Source organism: Otolemur garnettii, unplaced genomic scaffold (assembly GCF_000181295.1).
Source record: "Otolemur garnettii isolate 467f Iridium unplaced genomic scaffold, OtoGar3 scaffold00161, whole genome shotgun sequence".
Lineage (NCBI taxonomy): Eukaryota > Metazoa > Chordata > Mammalia > Primates > Galagidae > Otolemur > Otolemur garnettii.
In genome coordinates this window covers 2,399,368-2,420,074 of record NW_003852556.1, presented here as the reverse complement: position 1 = coordinate 2,420,074, position 20,707 = coordinate 2,399,368, and the positions used below count along the sequence as shown (strand labels likewise).

Below are 20,707 nucleotides of genomic sequence, written 5' to 3'. Positions count from 1 at the left end.
AAAAAAAAAAAAAAAAAACCTAAACAATTCAAGATTTATCAGCAATGAGGGAAAACAGCATTTGCAAAGGATATTTAAGTACGAACACACATGGGTGGACACTTGCATTTCACGTGAGGACATGGAACCACACAGAATGTTTTTAAAAAGTGGATGCTCTTTAAGTACTTTAAGAATGTATTAGAAAAAAGAATTGAAACCTGATAAAAATGACAGGCTGAACACTTCCCTGTTAACAGAACACCATTTTGAATCTACGCATACCTTCATGTCATGCTTGTGATTTGTATAGCACCTTAACTTGTACTTAGTTCATAAATTCATTTCTACAAAAGTCACATAATCACACAAGTTTTTCAGTGACAAGACAAACAGCTGGGGAATATTCTACCAACTTTAAAGGAAAAAGTTTCATTTAGATATTATTTTAGCTAAATTAAATGAGGCAGCAATGTTGACTCACACAAAATGTAAAGTTAACTAAAGCTTCCAGATCTTTCAGTAACTGATTGTTTTGTTTTGTTTTTGAGACAGAGCCTCAAGCTGTCTCCCTGGCTAGAGTGCCATGACATCATCATAGGTCACAGCAACCTCCAGCTCCTGGGTTCAAGTGAGTCTCCTGCCTCCGCCTCCCAAGTAGCTGGGACCACAGGCGCTCGCCACAATGCCCAGCTAATTTTTGGTTGCAGCCATCATTGTTGTTTGGCAGGCCAAGGCTGGATTTGAACCCACCACCTTAGGTGTATGTGGCTGGCACCTTAGCCACTTGAGCCAACGGCGCCGAGCCCAGTAACTGATTTCACTCAGGGTTTTCCCATGTTATACTTGTACAGGTGATTTTCCAAAAACCAAAGGGTACAAATGCATGTTTATCCTCAATCTTACCTGAGGTCATTTTTAGTTTTTACTTTTACACTCCCATGCCTCTCTATCAATCTATCTTCATCTTTATTTTGACAGTTTGACTTTGTCGCCCTGGGTAGAGTGCCGTAATGTCCCATAGCTCATAGCAACCTCAAACTCCTGGGCTTAAGTGATTCATTTGCCTCAGGCTCCATAGTTAGGACTACACAGGCACCCGCCACAAGGCCTGGCTGTTTTTTAGAGATGAGTTCTTACTCTTGCTGGTCTTGAACTTATGAGCTCAAGAAACCCACCGGCCTCCCACAGTGCTAAGATTACAGGTGTGATCAATCTATCTTCTGATTAACATATTTGAAACACAGATACAATACTTTTCTTACATGAAAGGGAAACTTTTTTCAAATTAAAGACTAGTTTTAGCTTACTATGTTTATATGCAAACTTTAGTATTACCACTTTTAAAAATGGTTAAAGAATACTTAAAACAACTTACCTTAGAGATTTAAATCCTCAGTATCAAACTGACCCACAAGATCATACTGTGATAAATGAGCACACAGCACCTTGTGGGGTCTGAGACCAGCTGAGGTCGGGTCACGGTGCAAATGGTAATAGCACAGAAAACATTTACCTTCCCAATGTGAAATACGTTTCACTGCCAGCCCTTGGCATTTTAATAAGCTCAGCAACATTCACAAGCAAATAAAAAAAAAAAATCAGGCACAGTGGCAGATTTCTTTAATAGTTATATTTCAAATAGGTACAACAAATGAAAACATCCTAGTTCACGGCAGGTCGACCTAGGTGCTCAGAGGTCAGCACGCGTGTCATGTGGGCTGTCAGGCTCTCCCAGCCTCCCACTTTGTGAAAAGGCCCCTCTTCACGCAGTGGCAACACAGGGGAGAGCTCCGCCACGCCCGAATCCACGGGGACATTACCACTTCTTGAGTGAAGGTCTCCTTTCCAAGGAACGCTCAGCCGTAACAAGAAAACATTAAGGCAAACAGCTGTTTTCCCACCCACAAAGCGGGCTCACCTGCAGTTCTAGCTTTCTTTACTCCAAAGGGCTCCGAGTCTTCCAAGCTTCTCTTTCGATTTGCTCCCACATTAATACGATTAGGAAATATACTTTGATGACCCCCATTCAAGATGCCATTATTATAGAAACGGTTCAGATGACAGTTCTGGAGGTTCAGGAGAAACTGGGCACACTCCTGGAAACCCTGGGTCTGTGCAATGTCTGCTGCCGTCAGGCCACTGGCGTTTCTCAGGCTGTGTGACACAGAAACACCCAATCACAGCCCGTCCGACGCCAGCTGGTCTCTGCTCCTGCCCAACTGACTAGCTATCTGAGTGACACCACAGAGTACACAAAATTTACAGCAAATCTCCATTAAAGCAGCAGGTCATCAACCTAGCTCTATAACTAACTTCTCTTTCACACATTTGATTTCTAAGCAAGATTTGGGAGATAGTAATTTAAAAAAATCAACATACTAAACTTAAAAAAAGGCATCTTCCTATTTAACTTCCCAAAATGACGTTTTCTTTTAAGTCTGAAGAATTTAAATTTATGCTAACTTCAGACTCTACCTGACACTAACTTCTATCTTATCTGCACTTAATTTTAATCACCCACTCCTTTAGCTTGAGTAAAATCATAACAAACAAACATGTACTAAATTGTCCATGGCATTCATTAACAACTGGCTTCCTAAAAATAAAAATAATGGCTTACCAACAAGCCAGATTTTATGCTAACATGTGACACTATAAGTGGAAGTTTAGAAGGACATCCTGACATGGAAATAGCTTATCAGATTTGAGATCTGAAAAGCTGTGTGTTTCTGTGCCTTATTTTGATTTTTTTTTGCTTTGCTTAGGAAATCTGCACAAGTATTCCATTTCAGGACTCCAGAACATCTGAATAGAAGTTTCCTTTGAAAAGCCTATCAATAGTCCTAAAAACTTGTCCCCTAGGCTAAGAGTCCTACCACTTAAAAGAACTGACATTTTACTTGCTGAATCATTAAAAAGCAATAGTCTCTGTCTTCTACCATGACTAAGACTCAGATTAAAGCAGGCAATGAGGGCTTAGAACATAGGGGAAAGGTATGAATAAAATATGGAAGAGTAAGTTGAACTTATCAACCTTTAGGACACTGAATTAAAACTGAGGGACCAAAAGCAACTCCATGTTGAAGTTCCCCTGGAAGACAAGAATATACACTGTTCTGTGAAATAAACCTGTAAAAAAGCAAACATTCTGTTAGCTTCAGGATTATAAACTGAAACGGGAGAAGCACTACACAGCAGACAGTCCCATACCTGTTCATAAGCAGCGCCAGGCACACAGCAAAGCGTGTCACTGAAATAACCTACCTAGAACCCTGAGGCTTGTGTTCCTTGGGGCTATACAAACACACATACACACTAAAGACCTCAAACTATCTGACAATGAAAACTTGAAAACAAAAAAATGTTTTTGTTTTAACTTTGTCAGAATAACAAGAGCCTTACATTTCTATTTCCAGTCATCTACACAGTTCTAACTTCAGCAATGAAATACCTATGTGGACAGGTACTGAACTCGTCTCTGCTTTTTAAAGCATGAGAAATGTACACTGTGAAGAGCAAACCAAACACAATTCTATCAAATATAAAAGAGGCAAGACTTGAGAATCCGAGAAATCAACAAAATGGTTCAAAAATATAAGGCAGCTGTGTGCAGGACCATCAGGGATCGACACTGACATTTGCCACAGGACTGTGAGGCTGTGAATTCTGACTGTTATCATTCTAGTATTTCATGTTTTTTATTTTGGTATAGATTTAAATGGAAAGGGAATAGCAAAGTATAGGCAGATTATATTAAATCATAATGTAAATTATGTATCTGTACAAAATAAAATCAACTAGTTACACAAATATTAAATACAGCTTGATTTTTTAGAAATGTCATTTTCAAAAGACATCAGAAGTGAAGAAGGTCTAGCAGGTCTACCCTTGTCAAGAATGTGAATAGAAAAATATGAAAATCTTAAAACTCTCCAGAATTTGGAAAGATGAAGACTGAGAACATAAAGTTTATAAAAATGATCATTTCTATAGAAAGCATGGTCCTGCTCTCCAAAATCAAAGAACACAGAAATGACCAGCCGTCACTTAATACCAGGACAAATCAAAGTGCAGATTAATGAGGCTGACAGTAAAAACCACTCTTGGTGGATCAGAGAAAGAAGAACAGCAAACAGATTTTTAAAATGGGATCTACAATTACAAATGCCAGTTCACTGAGGAAAACCAAGCAGCTTAGGGGCATGCCAACCTTCTAAAGTTGCTAACAGGTCCCTAAAACACAATCACCCCCTTTCCTCCACACTCAGAACCTGAACACTAGTCCAACTCTGGGTTACAACAGTTAAGTGTACTGTTTTTCCAAGGAAATGTAACCTGAAAAAGCACAAAATAACGCCCAGACGTGAAAATTACTGGAGATTTTAAATGTCTGGGAGTATTTGACTACTGGTTAATACTAACAAGGCCTGCCCCTGCCCAAAAGCAGTCACACACTGCATGGCATGGTACTTGCACTAGAGCCAACCAAATTCCCGTGCGGCGTGAGGCATCATCTTAAAACTTACTTAACTAAAAAGAGTTCACAAGAATTACTGCCAAAAATTACTGCCCATGCTATGCGCTCCTATGTATGGACTAAGCAAGCAGGAAATAATCACAAATCAAACAACTTCTGGCTTCTCACATAATTTGGGGGCGGGAGGTGCTGAAAGTTAGACCTGACAGGGAGATAAAAAGTTCTAGAAAGCGTGTAGGGTAGACACCAGAACCTGTAGCACACAGTGCTCATAGTGAGCTGTGTGAGATCTCCACTCTGGCTTCTCCATTACTGGGCACCGAGTGTACAGCATGTCATCCAACTGAGTGGCACAATGTCCTTATAGAGTCTGCTAATGCCTAACTCTGCACCCAATAAAGCCAGCGGTCACTCCTTTCACAGACGCCCCCCTCCTCATTTCCTGCTTCAATATCCCCTCTCTAATCCCTGTTTGAAACATCCTAATTCTTATCTGCTCACGTTAAAAAAAACTTGTAAGTGGTGGCTCAACTGCACAGTGCACAGAGCAGAAATGGGCCTAGATGGTCACCAGCGCCACCTAGTCCCCGGGAGGGCTGTTACCCACAACAGACCGATGTGAGTGTTTCAGCCTTCACTGGTCACGCACCCTCAGACAATTGAGTGTGGCTAGTTATGGACACTGAATTTCGTATTACATACGATTTTATATTGAGAAATACTTTCATTTTTGTTTAGTCATTTAAAAATGTTAGCTTATAGACCATACAGAAAAAGGCAGGCCAGTCTGGTGAATGACATTTAATCAAATATAGGGCACTGTAACTATTCTATTTTTATTCTTATTTTTAATGACCCACAACTGTACACATTTATAAGGTACACTGTGAGTTTCAATACTATGCACAGTGACGTTTGTGTAACTAGTATATCCATCACCTCAAACATTTATCATTTATCTGTGTTGGCAACGTTCAAAATCCTCCCTTCTTGCTATTTAAAAATGTTATTGTTGACTACAGTCCCCTGGAGCACCGGAAAAGCCCAGAACTTACTCCTCCTGTAACTCTGTATCCTTAACTAATCTCACCCTAATCTCCTCCTCCTTCCCAGCCTCTAGTAACTACTAACTTACATTAGTGTCCACATATGAATGAGACATACAGCATGGGTCTGTGTCCGGCTCATTTCACTTAGTGTAAGGCTTTCTAAGTTCTTGTTGTGAATGACAGAACTTTCTTTTTTAATGGCTAAATAATATTCCACTGTGTGTATATGCCACATTTTCTTTATCCATTCATCTGTTGATGGACATTCAGGCTAATTCCAAACCTGAGTGGTTGTGCCTAGTGCTGCAATAACCACTGAGCGCAGGCATCTCTCTGGTGTCTGGTTTTCTTTCTTTTGAGCCTGCACCCCGGGGTGAGACAGCAGGTCACATGGTGCTTCTGTTTTCAGCTTTTCCAGGACCCTCCAGAACTGTTCTCCGTGGTGGCTGCACTAGCTCTCATCCCCACCAGCACTGCTGTGAGATTCCTCCTCATGCGTCCTCACCAGCAACTGCTGGTTATCTTTGATTAACAGCCATTCTAACTGGGATGAGACGACATCTCATTGAAGAAATCTTTTACCTTTTATTCTACTCTTTATAATGGATTTTCTGAAAAATGTCTATTAGTCTTAAATTAATTCACTATTAAATTCAAAAGGCAACTTTTTAAAAGTTATAGACTCTGTCACAAAGTGCTAAACACCAAGAAAAATACCTAAAAGTAAACCTCAGAAGGACGTAAAACAAAGACCTGGAGAGACACAGGGAGGGAAACCACCTTCCTCCTCCACGCCAGTGTTTCCGTCACACTCCAGCGCTCACAGCGGCATCAGGCAGCTGGTTCACCTGCACAAAGCAAGATCTTCAAACTGCTCTGTACAGTTTAATTTCAAATGCATTCTAGAGGCTGAAGATCATGCAGGTTCCAAAGTTAAACAGATGAGAATATCATTAAATTATACAATTCTCAACATGCTTTCACTTAACAAAAGATGAGGTCTTAAATTTTATTATTTTCACATATACCTTCCTGTTAAGCAATTCTTTCAATTTTGATGTTTTAATAGTTGAACAGTAATCCTAGCTAAAATGTGTTAAATTTATTAAATCTTCAAATTCCATTTAGTGTTCCGAGATTAAGTACACATTAAATCTAAACTATTCTGGTTTATTTTCCTAAAATCAAAAAATTGGGCACACAAATAAACACCTGATTTTTAGGTTCTATGTGAATTCCACATTTGAATCCAGTACTTTGCTCTGGCATAGTATTCTCAAACCAGCCCATCCTTCACCCTTGATCTGCAGGTATTTACTGAGTGTACTGTGTGACCACAGGGCCCGCTACCTGCTGGCAGCTCCTATGACCCCGTGAGGTGGGGTAAAGACAGCACCCTTCTGCCTGCCCTGCAGTGTTACACACAGTACTTCAAAGAGGACTTATGGAAGACATTGCTTAAAAAGATTCTCAAAAACTGTATTTTGAATGAATACTGTAGTAGCTGTCAAAGTGTCCACGTTATCTCTAGACTGAATCTTTGAAGTGTGTACCTTCTGGATTTAACCTCAGTTTGCTGCACATAGGCACAGACTGTGTCCACCTAAGGATGAGCCTGTTCATTTCTGACAGCGAGGTAAGTGTGCTGTGAGGTGCTGTGAGAAGATCAAGCGCTCCCTGGTCTTCCCTAACATCCATTTGAAAAATCTTTGAAAATGAACAGAGATTTAAAAAAATCAGATTATCAAGCAACTCAACATTCAAATTGGTTCTAGTTTGAAACTTTAAAAATTTTTTCCTTAAAAGGAAGTTGGAATGATCAGTTTTAGGCTGATAAGCTAAATTTGCTTCTTTTATTATGAAAAACTACAATGACTGTGTATATCTATAAATTCTACCTCCTGTAACATTCATCAAGACTTTGAAAACAATTACTGAGCAGGCCACCCAGGTTTCCTAACAGTTCCTACTATTCTTTCAAATTAGAATATTAAAACATGAGATGACATTGAATCATCTTTACTATGAACTAAATGTTCTGCCAAGTAACTGGCAAAACCAAATCAAACTAGCATTAACTTTACTAAAGTTAAGATAAATGTTTATGTGCTCTATTTTTGTTAAGAATATTCTATACAGCATATTAAAATTTAACATATCTAATAACCCCCCCTCCCAAAATATCTTAAGAATCCAAATCCTTCCTGCCACCAGCCAGTGTGGCCAGCCATCTGGTTTCCACTTATAGTGCCACAATCCCAGAATAAAGAAGCCATTCTGATAAGAGTAGTTTTTGATATTTTTTTTTTGTAATTTTGAAAAACCACACATCGGGAAATGACTCAAAATTCAAATTTTTAGAATCTGAGTTGTCACATACACTTCAGGATGTTTTCTTATTGTTAATGCCATGTGACAATAAAACATAACCACAATTTTTATATAAATATTTCTGTTAAAATTCTGATCTCAACTTAGCTATTGTTAGTTTACAAATAAAAAGGTAGATATCATAAATTAGGGTAAGCAAAGCATGCAAATCTAAAGAATCTATATCTGAATTCCTAGATTAGCATTAAAACCAATCACCGCAACAAATACCTCAACAGTATGCCTTGTGTGCAGAAAGGAAGCGATACTGAACATTCAATGCCACAACCGTAAGGTTTTCGGAGAAGCACCTGTGGCAGTTTCAGCAGTTTCTATATGGAAAGCTCCCCCTTTCTAGGATTACTTGAAAAAATCAAGTCAATTCGAATTACGTAGCTGTAAAACATTGACATGTGTAGTTTTTACAGATTCAGAATCTTCTGTGTGATTTAAAACGGGCAATGGTTCATAAAACAGGAAACTTAAATAAGGGATCACATATTTGCAGGCAACATTTGGATTAAGATACAAACACACACATGAGGTGCAGAAGCACATTTACTGGGCTTAAGCCACTGTCATGTGACCACCTCGACCATGAGCAATTGCTCGAAAACACTGCCTTTTAAATTACCTTCAGTAATTTTTCAGCATGAAGCCAATTTAAATATGTCAATATTTCAACAATAGTTTAACAGTACGGACTAAAAACCATCAACTCACGATTCTGGTTACTTTAAAATTTGGTATGCTGTATCTCAAATACATTAGTAACTATTCCTAGATGGAAATAAGCAAATACATGGAATCATTAAAAAAAGAAACATTTCTAAATGTCCATTTGTACAGACAAAACATTAGCAAATATCTAAAACTTCTTCAGTAAAAGAATTTTAACCCTTTGGTATCCAAACTCTAAAATTAGAAAGACTTTCTTAAATATATTCTTCAGTTAACAGTAGGAAGAAACTATTTTTTTAAAAGTTTCTACCTAAAATAAGTTTGGTGCCAAGTTTTCATTTCAAGTTCAATAATACTGAAGATAGTTTTACACTGTAATTTAACCACAGTTATGTTTGCATACATTAAAATACAAGAGCATCCATCATTCTAGGAGTCAGATGAAATATTTAACATGCTCTCACTATAATTTAGTAAGGATCTTGACTTAGAAATCATTCGTTTTATTTGAAAGCACAATGTATAAAAGCAGTGGCTACATGCAATTATGAAATATAATCAGAATTCTAAATTTAATTTGCCAACAGTTCTGGAATGCCGTTTGCCCACTATCTGCTCCTGCCTGACATGCAAACTTTCAGAGCTTCCTCAAGAAATGATTCCTCCATCCTCAAACCCTTTTAATAGTTAAGAAGAGCCACCAGAAAATAACAAAATCAGAGAAGTTTGCTATAGTGATGACTAGATAAGGGAGGCAAATACCAGGATGTGAGTACGATCAAAATTCAGAGAATCTAAAATCAGAAAATACTAGTTCAGAGTCATAGTTCTGATAAATTTCATAACTGGAGTATTATTCTCAAGGGCCAGTAAGAGAACAATGAAGACTGTAAGTTTAAGAAATGAGTAGCTAATGAAGCAAATCTAGCTAATAAAGTTACATTTTGCCAAGAGCAAAAGCTACAAACGAATTTGACACTGGTATTAAATACGCTCGTTGTCTGTCTTTGCTCTGATGAAAAAGGGACTTCTAGAAAGGGTTCTATGACAAACAAGTAAAGGTGGGTCAAAAATGCCACCAATTATAAACCAAACTCAACTGGTTTAGTTTGGCTTAAGAATCTCTCCAAGTCCGGCAGCACTCTGTGAAGTATTAAGGTAAGTCTGCTAGCACGTTTACGCTTTTGATATTCTAAGCCAACTGTGTGTGTTTTCTAAACTAAAAAGAAAGACTTTTCTAGAGTCACTAAACTTGATTATGGAAGGCAAGGGATTTTCAACAGTTGCACCTCATAAACTCTTAAAGACCATTAAATTATTTTCAAAAGATCAAAGCACAGTCAGTATATTCTTTTTTAACTCTTTTTAAATCAGCATAATTTAGCTGCACCACTGAAGTTTAACTATAGGTTCAAGTGTGCCATGAGGTAAAAAAAAGTTGAAAAACAATGCTCTAGATGCTAGCTAACTAATGATAGTTAAGTTTCTCTTGGGACCAAATAATTCAGTTAAAATACATGTAGCCCACTTGAGTATCTGGTTACCACAAAATAAACGGCTTGTAAAGAAATCCTCTCCTACAGAAGGGTATGAGGCTGTACCACTAAATACCTGCATCTGTCTAAGTGGTATTAAGATGGACTAGCCAACTGCCTGACATGCAAGTAACTCTGGTTCCACTCTGAAATCTTGCTAAGGCCCTTTATTCCTACCCAGTGGCATAAAGCTATTTTAAAATGTGGTTGATATGGAAACATTCTCCACTTTATCTCTCAAGAAAATAGAGCAGGCAAAATTAACTGGTACCAAGTTACTAAAAGTATAGCTAACCCAAGGCTTCAAGATCTCCTATTCACCAGGTTAGTAGTAAAAAGCTCTAAAGTATCAGCAGACAGCAAGTTTTCCACTTTTTCCAAAATCACATTAAGACGTAATCTGCTGTTACTTATTCCATGATCTTAAGAAAAACTAGGTGATGACGTCTCCATGTTAATATATGCCCTTCTTCCAATCAAAACCCTAAGTGGGAAGGAAGCACCATTTAAGCACTGGCTGCGATGGAGAAATTTAACCACCACTCAAGCAAGATTATAGGTGAAGATAACTGAACTCAATGAAAACCCCATGCTTAGACACAGAAGCTGAGATCCTTTACAGTACACAAACGTTTAGTATGGTCACAGAACTGTTATAAAATCCTGTGTATTTTAATTTTTAGAAATAAATGATGACAAAAATGATGGCTATCCTGTAAGCCAGAAATAGAACCTCACGTAGAAAAGAAAACTTGGCACCAAAACTCAAGATTTAAAATAAGAAAATAAAAACAAAGTCCATTAACATACTCACGTGTGACGCTAGAAAATTTAATACGATGCAGCAGCTGAAATGCGTTATCTACAGATGCACCTACATTACAAGTGAGTGATGTGACGACCATCTGGCCAGAGACACGCCAGTGACTTGCCCTCACCATCTACCTCATTCCAGAAAAGCATAATTTAAGACTTTGGCCACTTTATCTCATAGATATATAAAAAGTAAAGCAGGAATCAAGAGGAAAATTATTAATTTAAAAATATTGACATAAGGCAGCTTTTAATCTATTCATAAGAAAAGGAAAAATTTATATTATCTCCTAAATATTACACCATGTAACATGAAAAATAATTCAGAACAGGAAAAAGTAATTAACTTTAAATAAGCTGATCTCTTTAAAAAAGAAAGGGCATAGTACTTGCTAGGACTATACTTTACCATATGGGCAGCATTACAGGGAAATAAATACAATAGACCCAATACCATTATTTTAGGGATTCAAACTGTTTTATGTTAATGGAGTAAAGGGGCAAATTACAAAAATGTGCAGAAGAGACATCAAGAAGCAATTTACAACTTAAATTACTGGCAAAACATTAGTTTTATCTATATGTTAAAACTAATTAACCACATAACACAACAGCAATAAATCATTATTATTTGTGCTTTATCCCCAGGCCAAAGACTTATAATTTTAAGAAACGCATTTGGCTAGGTAGCTCAGGATAAATATTTCTTCTAAAAAAATTTTGAAAGCTCAGTCCAAGGAAGTCACCATAATGCAGGGTCTTGAGGGGTGGCTCTCATACTGAGAAGGAAAAACAGACAGGCACCTGAGGCCGTCTCAGCCACACCTGGGAGAAAAGAGACACTTGAGGGCCCTGTAACCAAGGACAGAATTGTAAATAAAAATTCTCATTTTTAAAAAGACACCTACTAAAAAGAGGACACTGTGAATATTTATTGGCTCAAGGGATTAAAACAATCCATTAAAATGACTAAAACATCTTTGTAATGAAATGCTCAGGACCAATTAGAGTATTATTTAGAAAAATAAGTTGTTAAAAAGATCAACTTCTAATTATTTCAATAAATGACAATTAAGCATTTTAATCAATTATGTTATATATGACTCTGTATTTTATAATCAAAGCTTCTGCTATTAAAATTGAAGATTTTTTAATCTAAATACAGCTAAGAAAACTGCCTACATAACTTTGCATTACAGCAACCCACTGAGAATTTCCTTAATACACAATATTTTCTCCTTATGTATAATATATTATCATTTCTTTTTACATTACCTTATGTCACAGCTACATATAAAGTCACCAGGTCCCTGCAATGCAGCAGCAGATAAAGGCCATATTTATAACACTAAGTCACTACAGAAGTAAAGGATCTAAGCCCCTTCTAATGACTAATCTTGCCAGCAAACTCAAGGAAACAGAAGCTAAGAGGCTACAAGGTTAACGACAGCCTCTGGCACTCAGATGCGCCTTGCATTGACCTATGTGGTCTTGCTGCCCAGGGTCTATTTTCAATATTTACTACAATACAGAGTCAAAGCAATGAAATGGAAACCAAAGGGTTAAACTAAGTTAGTTTGGTGGGTTTTATTCCTCCAACTCTTAATTTTCACATTTCCAATTAGAATAAGGTGGTTTATAATTAATCTTTATGAATTATTCAAAACACTTAAGGTAAAACAAAAAAGCTGATATCAGTTATTTTGGTTATTAAGGCTCTATAGCTTACACTCAACATTTAAGGGTGAAAACCGCATCCATTTTGTTAATGCTGTGAACTGCAGAAAAAAAATTTTTATAATATAAATCTCTGAAAGAAAGTTAAAACACACGAATTTAACACCTAAATTAAACGTACAATGCCATGGCTAATGATCTGCATATAAGATCATGTTTCTAAATTAACAGATCTAAACATTAAGACTGTTGTATCAAATTTTAAGTAATGCAGTTGATGTAAACTGGGCTAGGGTATTCTAGACAATGCATCAGTATCAGAAGCTCATGGCAAATCTCAAGTCTTTAATGTACATAGTCGTTCCTATCTTCCAAGGAGCTGTAAATCATTAAATCATAATAGACTTTAAAACATACTGTTCTCACATCTGCTAAGATGAGGTAATCAAAACCTAGAAAAACTGTCTTCAACAATATTCTGAGCCAGAGAGGCCTGAAAGATATTCTAGCCCAATCCAAGTTTCTTATTTGGAAATTAAAACTTGGCAAAGGAAAGTCTCAAGACTCACCCGTGGTGACACTAGTTAGTGGCAGAGTCAAGGATGCCAAGTTCCAAATCTAATTAACTGTTTTCCATACAAATACTTTCTCATGACAAGAATCCTGAGGCTGCTGGGAAATTAAGCCTCTTGCTAGTCTAAAAGGCAAATTTACATTATTAATTTTAAAAACAAAGTTTTAGGACTTCTGCTTGCTCTAAGTATTGCCTTTAAACATAACATCCTCTACTACATCTTTACTTGGGAAGAATAAACAAAGACACTTACTCGACATAAGCCCCGTTGGCCACTAGGGCACTGATGCACTCCAGGCTCCCAGAGCGAGCCGCCTTGTGAATGGGAGTTTCACCCTCACAATCCTGAAACAACAAAAGCAACACAGCAATGCTCAGACCTACCAAAGCACCTGCATTTTACAGTAAATTAGCATAGGCCAGAGATGACTTTATCCATCTCTGAAATAAAAACCCCGTGGTGAAGATGGCAAATCTCCACACACACAGAGGACATGGCTGGCCAGCCGTGTTCAGCTGAGGCCACACAGAGAGGTCACGGCCAGCCAGGAGTGTTCAGCTGGGGCCACACACAGAAGACACAGCTGGCCAGGCGTATCCAGCTGGAGCCACACCCAGAGGATACAGGTGGCCAGTTGTATTCAGCTGAGGCCATACCCAGAGGACACGGCTGGCCAGGCATGTTCAGCTGAGGCCACACAAAGAGGACACGGCTGGCCAGGCATGCTCAGCTGAGGCCAGCCACCTACATGTCAGGGCCTCTCCAGGAACAAGAGCCTGAACGCTCTCCATAGTGATTTACAGATCATTTTATGGTCGATCTCAGCACAAATGTGTTTACATTAACCCAAAAGAATTGTACTATGTACGAAAACTCACACATTAAAACATAATCAAGTCCAAGAGACAGTACACTGTAACCACCGCATGGCCTGCTCCACTGTGTTCCTACTACAGGAACCGGAGCCAACAATGGGGTCTTGCTCAAATTTTCTATTTTGAAATGGCATTGGGACAATTTAGACAAAATGGTTTGGCCAAGAAAAGGGAGAACACAAAGGTCAAACACACCAAACTCTGCCTAAGAATCAGATTTCTGCTTTAGGATGCGAGGTGGAGGTGGCAGGAAGTGAGCAGATCCAGGGAAACTGCCGTGGAGACCACGGTCATGCAAAACAAGTTCATGCTGTCGGCCAAGCAAGAGACAAAAATCAAATGCAACCACCGAGAGAAAGACATCATTTCTTTTACAAAAATTAAGACTGTTGTGTGGAGATTCTGAGGGTTAGTGCAGAAGCTCCTGCAGCAACCACACTTCAAAGTCATAATCAGAAGTGACTTGGCAGCAGACAAGCCCCACACGACTGTGGGGCAGAGACACAGCAGGCCTGGGGCAGGTGTGCACGGTGTGCGGCACCAGAACACAGCCCGTCAGAATCCCTCACCAGTGCAGGGGAAAGCTGAAGTGAAGCACCTGAACCTAAAGGAAATAGCAGTAGGTTAATTTACAGAAAACCAGAAGGATTAAACAAGGTCTACAAAGAATAGAAAGTGAAGCTCTAAACGGAAAAGAAACACAGAAAACCATGCGGCTATACAGAAAAGTCAAATAGTTTTTAAAAAGTAAAAACATACCCCTACCCTCCCCCCAAAAGGAGGAGAGGACTAAAATAAGGACAAATAAAAGCTACATAACTGGCCAGAAAAACTAGATTTAGGTGAGGTTTCAGGGCGGTGGGTTTTCATGCTTTCCTTAGAATAAGATGAAATAAAGGGTTTGGTAACCATGTGATATTAACAGACGACGGAGAAAAAGCAAAGCTACCCAGCTCATGTTTTTTGTTGAGTTACAAAAAGAAAACACTCAAAGGGCATAGACCCCTGTAAAAGAGTAAAGAGCCACAGGAAGGGTCCCTAAGTCTCCAGCTTAGCCCAGCCACTCTCCACTCTGGCAAACTCTGGATGATAAAGCAGCTGGGAGTGGTGCTGGAGATCTCAAGTCAGGCGAGGCACTGACTTCCAACTATCTGGACACTACGGACTAAAGGCAACATCAAATGCCAGCAAGAAAGGATAGATACTCAAGACAAGGCTCGCAAAAGTTCACCTCATTTCCTTTAAGGGTAACTCAGAAGCTGACCTGCACAGACAGCACATCGGAGTTTCAGCATCTCCTAGGTTCACCTTCAAGATGGCCAAGGGAGTCAGAGGAAAATGGATTTAGAGCTGTCAGCAGTGAGCAAGCTCAGAGATTAGCAACTAGGAGATGGGTTTGCTATGCCAGGTTCACAAAATTAAATATACGCAAGCAACAAAGGAGAATACCTGGATCTGGCTTTGTAAGAGTTTCTATATAGAAAAATGAGAAAACGATTACCTCAAGAAGAATCAACAGTATGTTAGAGCAGCTAATAAAAGGCTATTGTGACTTCGAGGGTCATGGGGCACCCTTCACAAGAGATGTCACAGTCCACTTAGCATATAACAGAACACCCAAGATTCAGATCTAAATTCTGCATGTTGGGAGACTGCATACAACCTAAGATCCTTTAAGGAGAAATTCCAGGATGCTTAATAATGCCAAACCATACCCCAGGCAATGTGTCAGCTCTGAGAATGGTTATTAAAGAGAGAGAAATGTGGAAAGTTCTGCCAGAGGCAGCAGAGTGCAGGGGAGGGCTCTAGGCAGGTGCTATCTAGAGCCACTTCCTGCCCTCCCCATCTGTTGAAGATCCTGAAATGCTCTAAGACACTATCTGAAAAGGGGACTTCTGGAGCTCAGAGGTCTTAAACACAGGGTTAGACAATTTGTTCAGCAGAACTGGAATCAAGCCTACAGTACCCCTTCCACCAGGACAGGTAGAAGCAACATGTCAGGCAATGGACGACCAGGGGGCTGGCGCACCTGGAAGGCGCACAGCAGGCAACTCCTAACTCCCAAACATGCACAGGCTACAAGGCAGCAGAGACAGCTGGCACCTACTGCACACCTCGGGAGGCCGAAGGAAGAGGAGGTAGCATGGGAAGCCTAGAAGTTGTCCCACACTCCAAGTTTCAGTTTAGTAACAGAAAGAGGTCTAAATTCCTGGCTACTTTATCTGTACTTAGGAGGCGTCCTCAAACTGCGGCCTGCCAAGGACATTTATCTGGCCCGCTGGGTGTTTCTGCCGCTGTTGCCTGTCCTGCTTAGCAGCCGACTTGTCCTGGGGCCTGCAGTCCGGCCCTCCAACGATCTGAGGGATAGTGAAATGGCCCCATGTTTAAAATTAAGGACTCCTGTATTAAAGTCTCCAAAAGAACAAACTGCCCTCTTATCACTTACCCTCTTTCTCATTGATCCCTGTTTTAAACCATGGCTAAAAACACCTTCTCTCAGTCCCTTGTCGGTATGAGAGAGGAATACTGAGTTATCTTTAGGAGAGGAGCTGGCAACTACTTTATACCTGGTAGCAACCAAGGAACGGATCTTAGGGGAAACAGAAGTAATGAGGAGAGCAAAGTTCCTTTGCACACAACAGGACCTTGAAAACTACATAGGAAAAAAAAAGGAAAAATAGGACAAAGTAAAAAAGACACATAGAGAGACATAAAGAATAGAGCCTAAGTCCTGTAGACTAGTCCCTTGGAATAGGATGCTGCGTCTCGGGACTGCTACAGAGCAAATTATCCGTGGACACCTCTACACCCAGATGCTTGTCTTATAAACCAAGTCCCTACTATCTAAACACTTGTGTGCACGTGTGTTTCATTCAGGTGACAAGATACTATAAACATACAATGAAAAAATTGGCACAGTTACGTTCATGTCTGTGTATTTAATCTCAAATACTACGTCCATGAGAAGCTTCCCACTCAGTAAACAACACTTAGCTACTTACCTGCATGCAGTCATCATCCCTAACTTGTGTCTCAGGCAACGTTAACCCACTTCAGAGCTGACCTGGTAGCCCTGTTTCGCTAGCGTGCGTGTGTATCTGTGGAAGGAAGCTGAGGCAGCTGTGAGCAGGGAGCCAGGAAAGCTGGGCTCCAGGTCAGGCTCCTTTAGTTACTGGCCATAACCTGGGGCAAATCACCCTGGAACACAGTTGATCACCTTAAGTCACAAAACAGGTAAAAGCACTCTATAACCAGAAAGCATGTCTGTGGAAAGGGCCTATTATCCACAAATAATTGAAGAAACAAATTCCAGTTTGCCCTCAGGGAAAGATACCAAACTCTAATTAAGGTCTCAATTTAAAGCAATACCACCCGCATAATTATAACTAGGAAAAGAAAAACAAAAGTAAACAAAGTCAAGTCAATCACCGGTTTGTTAATGTTGGCTCCAGCTTGAATCAGCCAGACTAGGCACTGAGGATGTCCTCCAAAGGCTGCAATATGGGCTGGCGTCTGGGAGTACCTCGTGGTGGAGACATTGAGTGTGGCTCCGGCTCTCACCAACTGTATTAAGCACTCCAACTTCAAAAATAGGAGGGATGAAACATACAGAAATGTCAGTATCCTATTAAATGTTACACAAACATCCTGACAAATGCTATTTTTGTTATCAGTTTAAGAAAACAAATTAAGTTCTTCCTTCCCAATACCATGAAAATTTTAAAAGGCATTTAAAAGAAATCTTTCTCCTTGATCTCATAAAGTTGGTACACAGGAAAAGAAAGATGCAAAAACACTAACACTATGCAGATTGAAGTATTTTTTGTTTCCCTACAATTGAATAAATCCAAATCAGGAAAGATTATTGAAAACCCTCTTACTGAAATTGGGTTTTTTACACATATAGTAGAACTTCTGTAAGTTGATCACCCAAGGGGCGTAACAAACTGGTCAACATAAGGAATTAGGCCTACCGAACTGGTAACGTACATGTGGTACACGCTTGGTCTACGAAAATTAGGGAGGTGGTCAACGATGAAGGCTCTACTGTACTATTCGCAATCAGTAGGTTACAGAACGTCCTCTAGCCATAGTAAACTATAGTCAGTTTTCTATAGTGTGTACAAGTGCACATTTTTACACAAGCCAGAACTGAATGTTCATTGAATACTCAATTAAGGCCCATTCTCCATTATTTCTTAGTCTTTTAAAATTGAAAAACAAAACAAAAAAAACTATGCCAAAAAAAGGCCCGCCCCAGCACAGCGGAGCTCTGCACATTGCAGCTGACTGATGCAACTGGCAAGTCAAGACAAAGTTTGTAGGCAGGAATCAATACTACACTAGCCTCTAGCTAAAAGAATTCATCTGGTTCAGGTGTTGGTGCCTCCCAAGGTGTCAAGCTGCTGCTCAGCTCCAGCTGATCTCTAACCCTAACTTGCCTTGCTTGCCTCCTGGGTCAGAGTGGTAGTGAAAAAGCACTGTAACCAGTTCTCTCTCAAGAGAAGCTTCACCCGCAAAAAGATGATACTCCCATCGTTATCCTTGCGAGTAATTTAAGACTTCCAATAAATACTTCTATGAGACAAACTCACAGGTGGGAGTACACAGATTTCAAACATGGAGTGTCTTCAGCAAACCTAAACCTGTGAAGGCTGATGAGACAACTTCTGTATAATTGTATTTACTGCCTTTATTAATTTTCTGAATGAAAATGGAAAATATTAACTAGTAACAGATCTGAAACTCAACAAAAATGAAACAAAGATGAAAATCACTTAGTATGCCAAAGTGGTTGACCTTTAATAATTGAGAGCTTACCAGACTTAAATCTGTTCACACTGGTTCAATTTAGATAACTGGTTTTGGAAGTCTGAAAAGATAACTGTGCGAGAGTGTGTTTTATAAAAGATATTATGAGAAGTTTTAGACACTGTTTAGTCCTCTGGGAATGAGCCTCACAAAGATTAGGTAACTTGAGCTGCCAGGACACGCTAAGAACACAGCCTGACCCTATGTAAAAGGAGGGCATGATGGGAACGCCTGGACAGGAGACTGATTTCTAAGGCCCTTCCCTAGCTAGGACCCTACAGGCCGATGATTAAAGACAGCTGAAAACAATAAAGGACCTGCCTCCATAACATTCGATATCTAAGGTTTAAATCTACTATTTGAATTCCACAGAGACTTTTTAAAAGTCATTTTAATTGTTCAAATAAAAATCTGATAAAATACACACAACACAAAATTTACCATTTTAAAGTGGTTAAGGTTATTTTTATCCCCACAGAAAAGTGGAAGCATCCTTGGGCTGGGAAAATAAGTATTTTAAGCAACTATTTGTAATACAGCTTTAAGCATTCTACAGATTGTACACCGGTTGTCACACAATACTGTGTCATCGTCAACCAGGGCAGAGAGGAGAGAATGACCTGGGAGTCTGCTCAAAAAATAAAAGCAGTCCTTGACTGTGAGGTTTTCTCCTTAAAACAACCAGGATGGAAAAGATGTTGAGGACCTTTAAGTTTACTAACCTTTAATGTAAAAATAAACCAGAGCAAGAGGCACTCCGGAGGGAGATAATCCTCAGATTACTAACTTCCTTGGGAAATCTATTCTAGGCTGGGGGCAGGAGGGCAGGAGGGTGGGAGGGTGGTTCTTTACCTTTTGTTTGTTGAGAACCCGATTTCCCAGGGGCATTCATTTTCTGCAACTGGCACTGGAGTAGCACAACTTTAGACAGAACCCCGGGAGGCAAAAGCCCTGAGGGCTGATTAACTTGTTTGCCCCACCCCTACCATCAAAACTCCCTTTCATTTCTTAAGTCTGAGTTTTCCATTTTATAAGGAGAATCAGAAACTGCTTCTCAAAAGATCAAGTGCGCAGTGATGTGGCACTAGGGACAGCAAGGTGCCTTTCAGTTTTTTCAGGAACAAGAACAACTCATTTTACATTACCTCCCATGTATTTCAGCAAAACTCTCTATTTCGACCTAATCTCATTTACAAGGGAAAACATTTATAAATGTCCTTGAATTTGGTATAATTAAAAAAGGGTTAATCACTGAAGTGGGTAACTTGTGAAATGCATGGTGAAAGTTTAAAACTACTCTGAGCAAATATCCTAATCGTAATGTTTTTGAAGAAAAACATCTGAACTTTTGAAATACATGGTAAAAGTTTAAAACTACTTTACTTCTCTGAGTAAATATCCTAATCCTAATGTTTTTGGAGAAAAACATTTCCCCAAAACTTTCAATTGAAAGGGTAAAGAGAAATGCAAGGGCACCCGAGAAAGATAACGCTGTTCGGTTTTTCCGGAGACATTCTGCAGCGGTGGTGGGATCACAGCTCACTACAACCTTCAATTCCTGGGCTCGGCGACCATCCTGCCAGTCTCCGAGTACCTGGGACCACAGGCGCCACCACGCCCGGCTGATTTTTCTATTTTCAGTAGAGACGGGGCCTCGCTGTGTTGTCCCGGCTAGTCTGGACTTCCGGGCTCAAGCGAGTCTCCGGCCTTAGCCTGCCAAGTGGGATGACAGGCCTGAGCCCCCGCGCCCGGCCAAGGCTACTTAGTCTAGACTCTTGTACAGTAACTTGGGTCCACGATAAACAAAACCACTAATCTTACCACACCTGTCCAAGCAAAAAGTTTTGTTTTTTTTTGAGAC

The 20,707-nt window shown here is 39.6% G+C and overlaps 1 protein-coding gene across 2 annotated transcripts in view; it reads right to left on the bottom strand.

Moving 5' to 3' along the window:
* ANKRD10 (ankyrin repeat domain 10) overlaps positions 1 to 20,707 on the bottom strand; it is a 34,850-nt gene that overhangs the window by 12,914 nt on the left and 1,229 nt on the right. For both annotated transcript variants that reach the window (XM_023519183.1, XM_003799992.3), the window contains exons 2-4: positions 17,464 to 17,616; positions 13,412 to 13,503; positions 1,901 to 2,136 (exon numbers count right to left, since the gene is read on the bottom strand). In XM_023519183.1, the coding sequence (XP_023374951.1) occupies positions 1,901 to 2,136; positions 13,412 to 13,503; positions 17,464 to 17,616 (481 nt within the window). The remainder of the gene's footprint in view (positions 1 to 1,900; positions 2,137 to 13,411; positions 13,504 to 17,463; positions 17,617 to 20,707) is intronic.